We start from the raw sequence: 13,350 nt of genomic DNA, 5'->3' as shown, positions 1-13,350 counted from the left end.
AAAATCATGTTTTGCATGTTTTGGTTGACCACAGCAAAGTATCTCCTTTCAAACATGATAATGTGAATCCTCTGCATGCACTTCACCTGCTGCTGTAGCAGATTAACTGTCAGACTTTATTTGATGTTATACTCATACTCAAACATCAACAAGTCTCAGTGGCAGGCTGCGGTGAGGTCATGAGGCAAAGGTAAGTTTCAGGTCATCAGAGTCATGACTCGGCATTAAACGGAGAATCGTCTCTTTCCTGCAGATCTGCAGCTGAACAGAAAGTGTGTTGGTTGGTGTCAGTAAGTGCTGACTGGGTCTGGTGAGACTCACTGCAGCGCTGCATGGCAACAACACAGAACAAACAGAGCTGAGAGGCACGGCATGGTGATCTGATCTGATTCAGGACAGTTAAATTATCTTATGGTGAGTTGAATACAAGTAAGATGGATAACAGACAGATACATAAATGTAACAGTGACTTCTGACTTTTAACATATTATTTATGCATGTGTGTTATAAGACAAAATCAGATATGTTCAGTCATCACAGCAGCTTAACATACAGGCTACAGAGATGTACAAAAATAAGAATAGAAAAATAAAAAATAGGACATTACATAGATATATAAATACAACTACAACTAAATACACATTGTTTACATAAAATACAATTCATAAAAAAATATACATATATATAGATTGTTCTTAACTATATTTTTTTTTAAACTATATTTCACAGTTTGAAGGTATGCCTGTGTTATTGTAACATTACCTCAGACTGACCGGTGGAGCAGCGCCCCTTGCTGGACGGACACTGACACCGCAGCTCGACTGTTGGGAACCGCCCAGAAACTAATCCGCGCTTTCTATTGGCTTAGATTTAGAAATGTGAAAGCTGATTGGGGATTGTGTTTTTTCTGTCGGCCAATCAACGTCTTTGTTTATCACCGGTCCCAGAGGTCAGAGTTGAGGACGCTGAATGATGTTGTGAGAGCAGATAAATCTGAGGAAACACCGAGCCGGAGGAGAAACTTTATGAAACAAACAGTTTAAAGAAGATGGATTTTACAGACATGTAGCCGAGCCTCGTGTTGTCTACCAAGATGTTGTGTTTGGGTTTAAACGTGATGAGGTCATCGCTGTCTTTACAGAAGGTTGGTGCTAGGCTAACGGTAGCTAAGCTAACGGTGGCTAAGCTAACAGTAAGGTTTCCAAACCGTCTCCCTGTTAAGATAATCGCCGAACACATTTTTTCAAACATATGACATTTATTGATCATTTCACTCAAAAAGGATGTAACAAAGGATGGCTATATGCATAGTAATAACACATGACTTAGGCAATTTTATGAACATGCCTTTGTGACTTAACATAACATTATATGGTAACACTTTATTTTGAAGGTGTCTACATAAGAGTCACACAAGCCTGTCAGAAACATGACATGACAAGTATCATGAGCATTAATGTTACTTCAAAGTGTCATTAATGTTCATCACACATGCCATGTCATGTTTATGACACGCTCATGTCACTCTTATGTAGACACCTTAGAGTAAAGTGTTACCAATATTAGTGTCAACAATAAAACACTGCTAAACTAAACTGATAACTAAACAATCTCCCTCTAGCTCTTCTTTGCTGGGTTCTTATCTGATGACTATGAATGTGGCAAATTGTCAAAGAATTGATGATCTTAAAAGGGTAAAATCACATGATCTGATCAACTGAGGATGTAGGTGATTTTACCATAGGTGGCCGGCATCATGAGGAGATGATTTAGGCACTAAAAAAACAATTTTGACAAAAATGACTTATTTTAACAGTGTGACGCTAACTAGTTTCCCTCCGATTATTGTGATAGTTTAACGGAGTCAAAGCTTTTATACACAGCTGTGAGTTTACTGAATCTACCAGAGAAACTGTCTTTTGTGGAAACTGTTCTATAAACAAGACACAATCATTTCCCTCATCACACTTTATTTCAGTGATTTTTCCTCTCATGGTATTTCTTGGAGCAGTTGGAGCAACATTCTTCCTCTAAAGGACTTTTTTCATCATTGGGTTAAATTTAAATAGTTTATGGATATTTGATATTATATTAACTGTATAACAATAACAGAATACTCTGCACTATTAACCCAACAGTGATCACAATAATTGCAGGAAGTTTAAAACCAGCAGATTATTTTCTGTAATGTTGCATCAGACATAAGTGACGTTTCCTGTTTATTTAGGAACTTAATTAACTTGATTTAATACAATTATCTTAGTTGTATATGTGTATTTTTTAATAATTATACATACTAAATTGGCTTTTTTTTCTCTGTGTCACTCGTTCTGTTCGCCCTTTAGTTGTTTTAACTGCAAACCTTTTCTACTGCAGGATGAGGCCAAAGAGGTTACAATAATAATAATAATAATTGTTATTATTATTATTATTATTATTATTATTATTGTAACCTCTTTGATGAGTCCATGAAGCAGAGGGAGGCTCTGTGAACAGTTTATGTTCTGGTCCTCTGATCATATCAAGGCGTTTTAAGCTAATATCTGAAATTTAAAAAATTTAATTTTTCTGAAATGCTGAGACATAGGCCAACTGTATATTTGAAAACAAAAAATTAACCTACACCTCTTAAACTCCAGGAGGTCTCAGGACCTCATGGAGCTCTGGTAGAGGGGGGTCAGGACCCAAAACCAGCATCATGCTGTAGCTCTGTGAAGTCCTGCTCCTCCCTCCCTCGTCTGTATCTGGGTCAGTGAAAAAATCAGATTGGCAAGATGTCAAATGGTGTTACCACAACAAAATGATAAATATTAAATACTTCATCCACCTATATTGTATTTAAGTGGACTTATACATATATTACTTAATTTAAAATGAGCAGAACATATTCTAAATACAACCATTTTTTTCAAAAGTTTTGACAAATAATGTACAAATTTGTTATATACCATAATGTTGCAATGTCCATGTGGATTGTATTTTTTCCTCATTTTAGTTTGCATTTATTTTCCCTGTATATAATCAGATTTTTATTGGGAAAAAATGACTGGTTACACCAACTGACACTGCGTTAGATCACGTCATTGACCCATCTGTCTCTGTTCACATCTGATTTATTTGTTCCAGATCTCTGAACTATAGATTGAAGCTTTATTGGCACAGAGAACAAGCTGCAGTCTGTTTATAATCTCTACCTGCCATCAGTGCAAAAAATACTTCAGAATGTAAACGGTTAGAAGAGGAGAATACAATCAGAGGGAAATAGTTGCAAGGAAGGCAGACGTTTTAGAGGAACTGTGATTAATAACATAACATATTATTATATTGTGTTTCAGCTGTGCATCCTGTCGCTGCTGCACACCAGACCCTGTTCCTCTCTGTGTCCTCTGCAGAGGAGCAGTAGGAGGAGCGCTGCTGCTCGCTGCCTCTCTACTGCTCCTCCTCCTGCTGCTCCTCCTCCTGCTGCTCCTCCTCCTGCTCTCACTGACTCCTCTGACTGCTCTGAACCAGAACCGGCCCTCAGGACCTCTGGCTGGACCCCGGACCAGGGTCCCCCTCCGGCTCCCACCCACTGCTGCATGAGCGGCTGCCATAACTGCGTGTGGATCGAACACGCCGAGCAGCTGCTGAGCTTCTACAGCGACGGAGGAGACCGGGCGCTGGCGGCCATCGAGGAGAACGTCCTGGACGAGAACCTGAAGACCTACCTGAAGATGGAGATCAGACTGTTGAAGAAGACGTGACTGAAGATTTATGAAGCTCTCAGTCACTGATTCACTTCCTCCTGCAGGTCACTCTGTTTATATCTGCAGAACATTTCAGAGAATCCTGAAAAACTGCTTCAGCTAATAATTCAACATTTACAGCTTGAGGACTTTCTGTCTGTCACATTCAGGCCCTCACCAAATTCACAAACTGCTGATTAACCCTCTCACTGCCAGACAAAGCTCTCTGTATTTCTCAGTAAACCAGAGTTATATTGTTAGTGTTGACATTCCTGCACCAAAGGATGCATTAAATGTCAAACAGCCAGAGTTAATGGGGGAAGAAGGAGGTAGACACCGTGTGATGGTGGAGTGATGGTTATGTCAGAAAACAAAACAGTTTATTCAGAGTTATATTCGCTTTCCTGAGTATAATGTAATTATTACTAACAGGAATAATGACAAACATTGTCAGAAAAATCAGAATTGTTCCTCATGTTTCCTGTTCAACCTGATGAAAGCTTAATTTGAACATTAGTCTGATTCACTCCTCTTTATTATTCTGATTCTTTTTGTCAAAAACGCACAAAACCTTTTGCACATTTGTTTTATTTAAAGTTTGAACTGAAGTGTTAAAATATATTTTTATGTGTTTACTAATCATTTGTTTTATTATATTTAAGATATTTTTACTGATGTATTTGAATTATTTATGAGATGTTTGTTAATTAAATGTTTCTGAGATGAACTTTGAAGAAGTTTGTTTTGTTTGGCGTCATGTCAGCTGACAGACGAGCCAGCAGGGGGCGCCGCAGCTCCTAGCTCTGCTCCTCTGGTCTGCTCTCTGGAGGAGAAATGTTCTTGCTTTTCATTTCATCACCAGCAGCTCCACCAGCTCCTTTTCACACTTTATTTGCTACTGAAATAATAAAATAGAAGTAGTTTCAGACAGAACACACTTAGTGAAAACAGATTTCCTTTAACCCTGTGTGTACCCTGGTAAAAAAAAAATTGCCTTTTTCCATTAAAAATAATTCTTCCTGTGTTAATGCTAGTTGGATAAAATTTTACAAGGATTTCAGTTTTTTATCAACCTTTAAAATGTCAACCTTGGATCTAATAACGGCGATATTTCACTGTGTTCCACCTTTCACCCTCCAGACATTTATTCCATATCCAAAGGTGTAATAATCCCACACAATATCCCAGTTTGCACTTAGTGTAAGGAAAATATTTCATATTTTGTGTTTTAGTCATTTAAAACGGGGGTTAATATGCCTAAAAGGGCATTAAAGGGTTAAAATAATTTAAGAAATACATGTAAATGTTATAGTTATGATCAGGACTGAAGTTGGTCAAAAGCTCTAATGCAGTGAAAGTAAAAAAAAATCATACATGTATAATATTTTTATAGCACTTTTTTGAACTGAACTTTATTTGCACCGAGCATAAAACATTTTCTGAAGGGGTGCACAAGGGTTAATCTAATAAAAGTAAAATATGTAAAGTAGTTCACTGTCAACTGACAGAAAGTACATTTAGTCATGAACAATGTCAGAGTGACGTCTGTCTGTCTGAGCTCAGAGTGAGCTGCTGACCCTGATCTCTGCTGAGTCAGCAGCTCTCTGTGATGGAGGTGCTCTGTAAGCTGCGTATACACACACACACACACACAGCAGACAGTTATTGTTTGATCTGGTTTGGCAGCAGATTATTAATGATCATATAGGGACTCTGTAGCTGATGAGTGACGTGATGGAAACACAGAGACAGATTACTGCAGCTGCAACACGTCACCGAGACATCTCAACATGAAGAACAGAGACGATTGGTCCTGATTTTAGGAGGAAAAGTAATCACTAAAAAATGGTGTCCGATACTGAAAATAGGCCTTTTTTATGTGAAGATCATATCTTAAACTGATGTACACATTTTAACCATCCATTTTTTATCTGTTTTCCTGCAAATATTCAAACTTTATGAAAGACCGCAAAGCTCCTCTGAATTCTCCACCTCCAATCATACCATAGCAACCGTTACTAAGAAAAATATACCCCAAGCTTTGAGCTCTGAGCAACAAGGTGAACCAGGCACCTCAGAGTTCAGAGAGGTGTTGATTTTTACCATTTGAAAACTGATAAAAACAAGAGCAGCACTGCTGGCTGTGGATTAAACAGTGAGGAAGACCCCACTCCAACTTAATATCTCAGAGATCAACAGACTCGCATGTCTGCTCCAAGGTAAACTGCTAGCTAGCATGAGCTAACTAACGATGCTTGCTGTTAGATGAGATAACCCAAAGCAGATTTAACAGTAATGGTTCCTGTCAACTAGTATTATCACCACTACTAGTGCAGAACTAGTCCAACAAACTGATGGTAATGACACCGTCTGTAAATTAGCACACTAAGCTAGCTAGTAATTTTGCTAGGAGCTTAACATACTACAGGGCTGTACAGTGCTAATAGCTAGCGTCACTGTATCCCACATCAGCCGGTTATTGGCTAACATTATCAACATTTCACATTAACTACTAATATGAATATCAGTGATGTGACACGAGAGTCTAATTTCTTTGGTTTTACTCCAAAAACACTCGCTAACACATAGCCGGTCTGCTCCACGGATGCTGACGGTCCTGGTCTGGAAGCTTGATGGGCATAGCAACAGTAACTAAGGGGGTGAAGCTTTTGCTACGGTTAATTAGGCCTGTCACAATACCTGAGGTATTGTGACAGGCAAGAGGATACATGTAAGAGGATACATTGTCCCAGAAATGACAATGATATTATTGTAATTTTAAGACAAATTTATGCCACTGATAGAATTATAATAGGATTTTAAAGCAGGTTCATCCTTTCAAAGAGCAATGAACTTTTAATTTTGAAGAATATTCACACTTGGATGTGAAAAACTATCAAAATGTACTCAATAAATAAAAGAAGAAAGTAAAACATGTCTAGGTAACAAACCTACATGTAAACATAACAGGAGATATCAAGGTCAGGCAAAATAATCGAGCCAGATATCAGTCAGTATTGTAATTATCGTGACAATATTAAATGATTCTCTGTGAGGGAACAGGACTCTGTTATCCACAGTAAGTCCTGATCAAAGACAGTGCGTGACGCTCAGCCTGCAGCTGCAGCTCTGTCACTGCAGGGAATTACTCTGAGAGACTTTAAGATGATGTGATGGAGGATTGGAGGGTTTGTCCTGCAGCAGATGGTCTGTCGTTGCATAACAGAGAGAGAAAAGAGCAGCGAACCTTCAGGAACAAACTCAGCCTGTTATCTCTCAAACCATCACCTGCTGAGCTCTCTGGGATCTTCTGGAGACATCCAGAACAGGGAGCCTCTATCGAACCATCACACTCAGGATTTAAATGAGCGCTTCACATCTTGTTGTCCATGCATCATGTCTGTAACTGGATAAAAGCAGAGAGTGTGTAGAGTTATTTGAATTTATTGTATTACTATCACATGTTTTCACCCAGCATATACAGCAGCTCCACATCTCTGGCCACTGACCTACACATCGATATTATTATTGTAATCACCTCTGTGCAATAAGAGCTTTATTCTGTCCTACAATGTATCTCTCTGATGCAATAACAAGCTGTATGTTACTTGGATTATTTTCTACATTCACTGCACTCAATGTTTACCAGGACCTGTCCTGTCCTTACTTATACTTTTTTTTTAACATTCATATTTCATGTGCCATTTCACATACATTTTACACACACACTGAAAAGAAGTGACCATATTAGAAGAGAAAGTCAATTTTGGGAGAGGGACATCTGGAATGCCCTGCTTAGCCAGCTGCCCCCGCGACCCGGCCCTGGATAAGCGGAGGAAAATGGATGGATGGATGGATGGAGGAATGGACAAATTACATCTTCTTTTTTTCTCTCCAGCAAACTACAAATTGCAAAATGCTCCTAAAGTAACTTACTAATGTAATCAGATATATATTTTAAACACAGTACTGTGCAGAAGTCTATGGCAGGTGTGGACAAAATGCTGTTAAAAAAGAATGCTTTCAAAAATAGAAATGTTAATAGTTTATTTTTATCAATTAACAAAATGCAAATCCAATCAGTATCTGGTGTGAGAACCCTTTGCCTTCAAACCACCATCAATTCTTCACAGCTGCCTCAGACTAAAAACCATTGACTGAACAAAGTTCATGTAGCTAATTGTACAATACCATCTGTTGTCAATACCATAAACCATTTCACATAGTAAAACACGATATGCAGATCTCACTTAGACTTTCCAGCAGAACTCTAAACACATTCTCATTCTCAAAACACATTCTGCACTCTAATGCACATGTCATCCATACTGGTGAACACAGGTGGCAACAATCTAATAAAAATAGAGAACACGTCATTGATTAAACACAACCACTCAAAATTGATTTCACTTGTTTCGTGAAAAAATCTGGTGACACAACCAATATGAGCCAGTTCAGAGAGCAAACAGGTTGTTGACGGTGGGACGGAGAAAGTCTAACAATGGATGGAAGAAACAATGTGACGAATGTAGGCTTTATACTCTACAAAAACCAAATTGACTGGTCCTGAACATTGTGCTTTCCACTTGTTTACAGTACTGACTGCCCAATAGATTCTGACTGGTTGCAGGTTCACATCAACAAAGATCAAGAATTACAGTATCACAGAGACAAAGGATATGTTTGTGAGTTGCAGGGTACAGTTTCTGATCAATTTTGAGCTCCTACAATAGAACATGTTTTCATTCATCAAAAGACAATGACAGAAAATATGAAATTTGTTTTGAGAATAAAAATGTACTTCTCCCTGAGAACTATATGTTTTGAACAACGTGTTTTCTATTTTTGGAGTATTGTTTACTGACTGCTTGATACTCCCATCCATCCATTCTCGTCCGCTTATCCGGGGCCGGGTCGCGGGGGCAGCAGGCTAAGCAGGGAATTCCAGGCGCCCCTCTCCCCAGCCACAACGTCCAGCTCCTCCTGGGGGACCCCGAGGCGTTCCCAGACCAGGAGAGAGATATAATCCCTTCATAGTGTTCTGGGTCTTCCCCGGGGCCTCCTACCAGTTGGACGTGCCCGGAACTCCTCTAACGGTCACTACCCAAAGCTCATGACCATAGGTGAGGGTTGGAACGTAGATGGACCGGTAAATCGAGAGCTTTGCCTTCAGGCTCAGCTCCTTCTTCACCACAACGGTCCGGTACAACGCCCGCATCACTGCTGACGCCGCACCAAACCGCCTGTCCATCTCACGCTCCGTTCTACCCTCACTCGTGAACAAGACCCCGAGATACTTGAACTCCTTAGCTTGAGGCAGTACCTGCTTGATACTGTATATCATTTTTGATCACTTTGTTTATGATTTGAGAGCAGTGTTTGGTTTTGAGCACAGGTAAAACTCTTTTGAGACGAAAGTTTCATTTTGCACAAGAAATCAGAGGTTTTGTAAATAGTGCTTGAAGCTGAGGTTTTGTGTTTAATGTTTTCAGAAAATGGAGCAAGGTTTCAGAAATTGTGTTTGAGGAATTGAGAAAAACTGTAACACCAGAGGTGACCAGGTGAGGAGGAGGAGAGGAGGTGCTGAAGAGGAGGCGGTGCGTCAGTAATCTCGTCTGCTGAGATATAAGAGGGGCCCTCAGCCCGCCCGGCCCTCACAGCGAGCCTAGCATAGAAGTCCACACACTGCTAGACAGACCAGTGCTCACACACACTCGTCTGGCTGTCCTGCTCCACGCAGCCGGTGAGTAGACACACACACACACACACACACACACACACACACACACACACACACTAACAACACATCACACCATCACACACTCACTGAGAACCTTGGATTTACTGTAGTCGTAGAGTCTGAAGCTGCTCTGGAGCTGAACAGGTCAGTTACACTGTTTATGGATTATTGTGATCATTATTTTTGAGCTGAAATGATTTGACTTCAACTGGAAAGATGGACAGTTTTTAATTATTTTAATCCGGTCCCCCTTGTACCATTGTGGAAGATTTATCTGTTTGACATGTGGAGAGATGATATGGATTTATCACTGATATCATGACATGTTTTCTTCTGTTTTCCCCTTACTTTGGGAAATAGAAACATGGGCTTCTCAGTTATTAAATATTGTCAAAACATGCAGCTAAAGAAAGACTTACCTGGATATAATTATCTGATGAAGTTATTACAAAAAATACACTCTTAAATAGAGAGATTTCAGGATTAAATTACAGCTTCAGCATCTTCAAACGAATGAAATCTTTGGACATAAGAAAAGGTGGATTTTCCTGGACAGAATCCATACAGACAGATTGATATAAATGAGTTAAGACGTGCTGAGGACTGTGCGTCACTGGGACAATGAGGATTGATGCTCAGACCCTCAGAGCGTGCTCAGCACTTCTCGCTGCTGTTCTTGTTCTAACCAGATTACATGTGGAACAGAGAGGGGAGAGTGCTTATTAACTTGAGCTGGGGATTATTAAATTGGGTCATCATCGCTGCAGGTAGTCCATCTCAGACATTCAATCAGTGTGAAATATGATGTAAATCCTGTTGCTGCTGTCAGATCAGTGAGAGGATTAGAGTCTGTAATGTCACACAGAGGTCACACAGGCTGTTACATAAAGTTCTAAGTGGTTTTTTGAGGAAGTTTCTGACTTTTTCTTCCCCTTTTCCAAAATGCAGAGCTCTCATCACGACGACTAACCTACAGAGAGGTGTCTACAGCCTGCAGCCTGCTCACAGTAGCCACTCACCATGAACCTCGAGCCGCCCAAAGCTGAGATCAAGTCGGCCACCCGGGTCACCGGGGGCCCCGCCACCCCGCGAAAGGGCCCGCCCAAGTTCAAGCAGAGGCAGACCCGCCAGTTCAAGAGCAAGCCTCCCAAGAAGGGGATCCAGGGGTACGCTGTTTGTGTGTTTGTGTGTTTGTGTGCATGGGCTGCAGCTGACAGCAGTTTTAGATGATTAGATAACTGTGAGAATTCACCTTGTAGACTTTAAGAGAGATTTAAAAAAAAGTGACAAAAGAAAAAATCGGGAATGAGAAAGTGAGAAAAAGAGTTATACACTGCAGAAACCAACTGACAAAAAACAAGAAATAAATAACTAGAATTAAGCAAATTAAGCTAGAAACGAGTCAAATGATCTGCCAGTGCAGTAAGTACATTTTTGTCTGTACGAATTTTGCTCTTTATATACCACATAATATTTACTATACCCATGTTAGTATTTGGTATTTTCTCAGCACAACTTCAACATGATCTGACTATTATTTTTTCACTTTAACCCACTTTATTAACATATTGAGTCCAAAAATACACAAAAATCATGAAATCTGAAATAAAATTATACTATTATGACAATAAAAACCACAAATATGCTTTCATACCTGAAAAATGTAAACATAGGTTACAAATGTGAACATATAAAAGGTTAAATTCAAATATAATAAAATCCAGTCATGCACAGTGTTTCTGTAGTGGTGTAGAGATAATATCAAGTTATGGTTTGTAATTGTGTGTTTTTTGCAGCTTTGGTGATGATATCCCTGGCATGGAGGGCTTAGGCACAGGTGAGTAACTTCAGGGTTTAACAAGCATCTCAGGTCAGTTTCTGTGACCTGCTGACGGCTGAATAACCTCCTGTCTGTGTGTTTTTCTGCAGACATCACGGTCATCTGTCCCTGGGAGGCCTTCAACCACCTGGAGCTGAACGAGCTGGCCAAGTACGGCATCATCTGACCTCAGGCTCCGCCTCCTCCATACACAGGGATCTACTCCAAACAAACCACCACAACAAACTGTAATACATGGAAAAAGAGAAAAAGAATCTACAAAAAAAAAAAAAAGAAAAAAGAAACTGTCCTCTTTCTGGATTCTTCTTCTGACTCTGCAGCTCTCACAGCTCCTGCTCACGTTTAGGATCTCTTCACTAGACTCTGCTCCGTTTCTGTCAGCCTCGTCTCTCTTCTCTTTTGTTTTCTCTCCTTTCCTCTCCTCTTTTCTTTTCTTCTCACGGACAAAACACGAAACTTACGCAAGCAAGGCAGCCTCAGTTTGAGTTTAAGAGACTAACCCGTGCAGTGGGAGGGTTCCTGCTCCACGAGCCTTGGAGCCTCGATCAGCATCTCAGAGGCCAAACATCAAAAACACAGAACCTGTATTCTGTAGAGAGACGGCAGCCTGCCAGCGCTGAGCGTAACGCTTCATCATCAGAAACCCCTCTGTCCCTCCGTCTGACCAACGTAACTGCAACGTCCTGCCCAGGACACACGTCTCCATCACTCAACTGTAATTTTAAAAACAAATATCCTTCAAACCAGCTGAGAGAGAATGAATGTTCAGTAGTGTGCATCGTCCGTCACACAAGAGGTTCAGTCTTTCCATCTTTGTGTTTACTCATTTCATATTTATTTGTATATCTCCCTTGTATTATAATATTAATGTATAATGTTATGTTTAATTCTCTATTTTCACACAACTCTTTTGTGATGTGTGTGTGTTTATATTTGTGTTTTCATCTTGTATCCATCAGTCAGTGTTTTCATTTCATCTCTGATTCTTTATTCTGTTGAGTTGAACGTAGCTTCTGGACTGGTACCATCATTCCTGTTCATTAATCTTTAAAACACTGTTTACATCCAGAATAATTATATATAAATATAGCATGATATAAAGCTGGTGATGAAAGCGATGTAGGATCTTTCTTTATGAATCTGAGTTGATGAGTTGGACGGACGTCTCCGGTCTGAGGAGATGTGAGCAGCTCTGTCCTCTCTACAGGATGTGGGGGAAAAATAAAACATAAAAACAGGAAAATAAAAATGGCGATGTATTTATTGTCATCAAAATTGTTCCTTTGATTATAAATCTGTAGTTTGATGTTGATCAAACTTTCCTGATTTTAAATAGATAATAAAGGGAGATTTAGACTTTCAGATTATAAAGATCATATCTCTCCACAGGCATACAACAGTTTGTTCTATTCATCATGTGGAGGATGATATAAACACTTGGAGATATCTGATATCATACAGGAGTTACACTGACAGGCTACAGTCTAGCATCAAACCCTGAAGGACAACATAAACACCTGTAGATATCTAATATCATACAGGATTTACACTGACAGGCTACAGTCTATTATCACAACCACAAGGAGAATACAAACACCTGTAGATATATTTTTATCATACATCATACAGAATGAAAAAGTAGGACAAGCCAATGAAACATTGCAAGGAAATTTGGAGCCCTTTGATTGGCCTAAACTGTAAGTAGGACAAGCCAATCAGGGGAGTCCAAAGTAGGACGGCGTTCAGAGAACACTCTGCCCCTCGTTTTTTATTTTTTTTTTATTTTCGGATTTTCTTTGATTCTGGATGATGATTCAATTTTTTGGGTGAAACAGCGCCCCCCGCGGCGGCCGGCGATACTGCAGCGGCAGCAGACTGACAGCTCCACTTCACTTTTATTCACTTTCGTTTTCACTGTCTTTAGTTTTGTTTTTTTATTGTCAGTAAATCCCATCAAACGGTTGGTGTGTGAATCAGGAGACTGATGAATATCTGATTTACTTTTTTTCAGTCCAGTGAACAGCATCAAACTGCTGTTGGGTTGT

At 39.7% G+C, this 13,350-nt stretch overlaps 2 protein-coding genes across 2 annotated transcripts; both read left to right on the top strand.

Moving 5' to 3' along the window:
- Window positions 1-962: 962 nt before the first annotated feature.
- oxld1 (oxidoreductase-like domain containing 1) lies at window positions 963-4,453 on the top strand. The gene is made up of 2 exons (XM_059324949.1): window positions 963-1,144; window positions 3,336-4,453. The coding sequence occupies exons 1-2, from the start codon at window positions 1,094-1,096 to the stop codon at window positions 3,741-3,743; spliced, it is 459 nt and encodes a 152-aa protein (XP_059180932.1). The 5' UTR covers window positions 963-1,093; the 3' UTR covers window positions 3,744-4,453.
- A 4,981-nt stretch (window positions 4,454-9,434) lies between these two features.
- pde6gb (phosphodiesterase 6G, cGMP-specific, rod, gamma, paralog b) lies at window positions 9,435-11,540 on the top strand. The gene is made up of 4 exons (XM_059324893.1): window positions 9,435-9,468; window positions 10,414-10,631; window positions 11,262-11,302; window positions 11,395-11,540. The coding sequence occupies exons 2-4, from the start codon at window positions 10,486-10,488 to the stop codon at window positions 11,469-11,471; spliced, it is 264 nt and encodes an 87-aa protein (XP_059180876.1). The 5' UTR covers window positions 9,435-9,468; window positions 10,414-10,485; the 3' UTR covers window positions 11,472-11,540.
- Window positions 11,541-13,350: the final 1,810 nt, after the last annotated feature.

This window comes from Centropristis striata, chromosome 21 (genome assembly GCF_030273125.1).
Source record: "Centropristis striata isolate RG_2023a ecotype Rhode Island chromosome 21, C.striata_1.0, whole genome shotgun sequence".
NCBI lineage: Eukaryota > Metazoa > Chordata > Actinopteri > Perciformes > Serranidae > Centropristis > Centropristis striata.
Note: the sequence above shows the minus strand (reverse complement) of the source record. Positions and strands in the feature narration are given on the sequence as shown.

Coding starts and splice junctions, on each gene's coding strand:
- pde6gb (XM_059324893.1), top strand. CDS start 10,486: ATGAACCTCGAGCCGCCCAAAGCTGAGATCAAGTCGGCCACCCGGGTC. Junction 10,632..11,261: donor CCCAAGAAGGGGATCCAGGG/GTACGCTGTTTG, acceptor TGTTTTTTGCAG/CTTTGGTGATGATATCCCTG. Junction 11,303..11,394: donor CATGGAGGGCTTAGGCACAG/GTGAGTAACTTC, acceptor GTTTTTCTGCAG/ACATCACGGTCATCTGTCCC.
- oxld1 (XM_059324949.1), top strand. CDS start 1,094: ATGTTGTGTTTGGGTTTAAACGTGATGAGGTCATCGCTGTCTTTACAG. Junction 1,145..3,335: donor CATCGCTGTCTTTACAGAAG/GTTGGTGCTAGG, acceptor ATTGTGTTTCAG/CTGTGCATCCTGTCGCTGCT.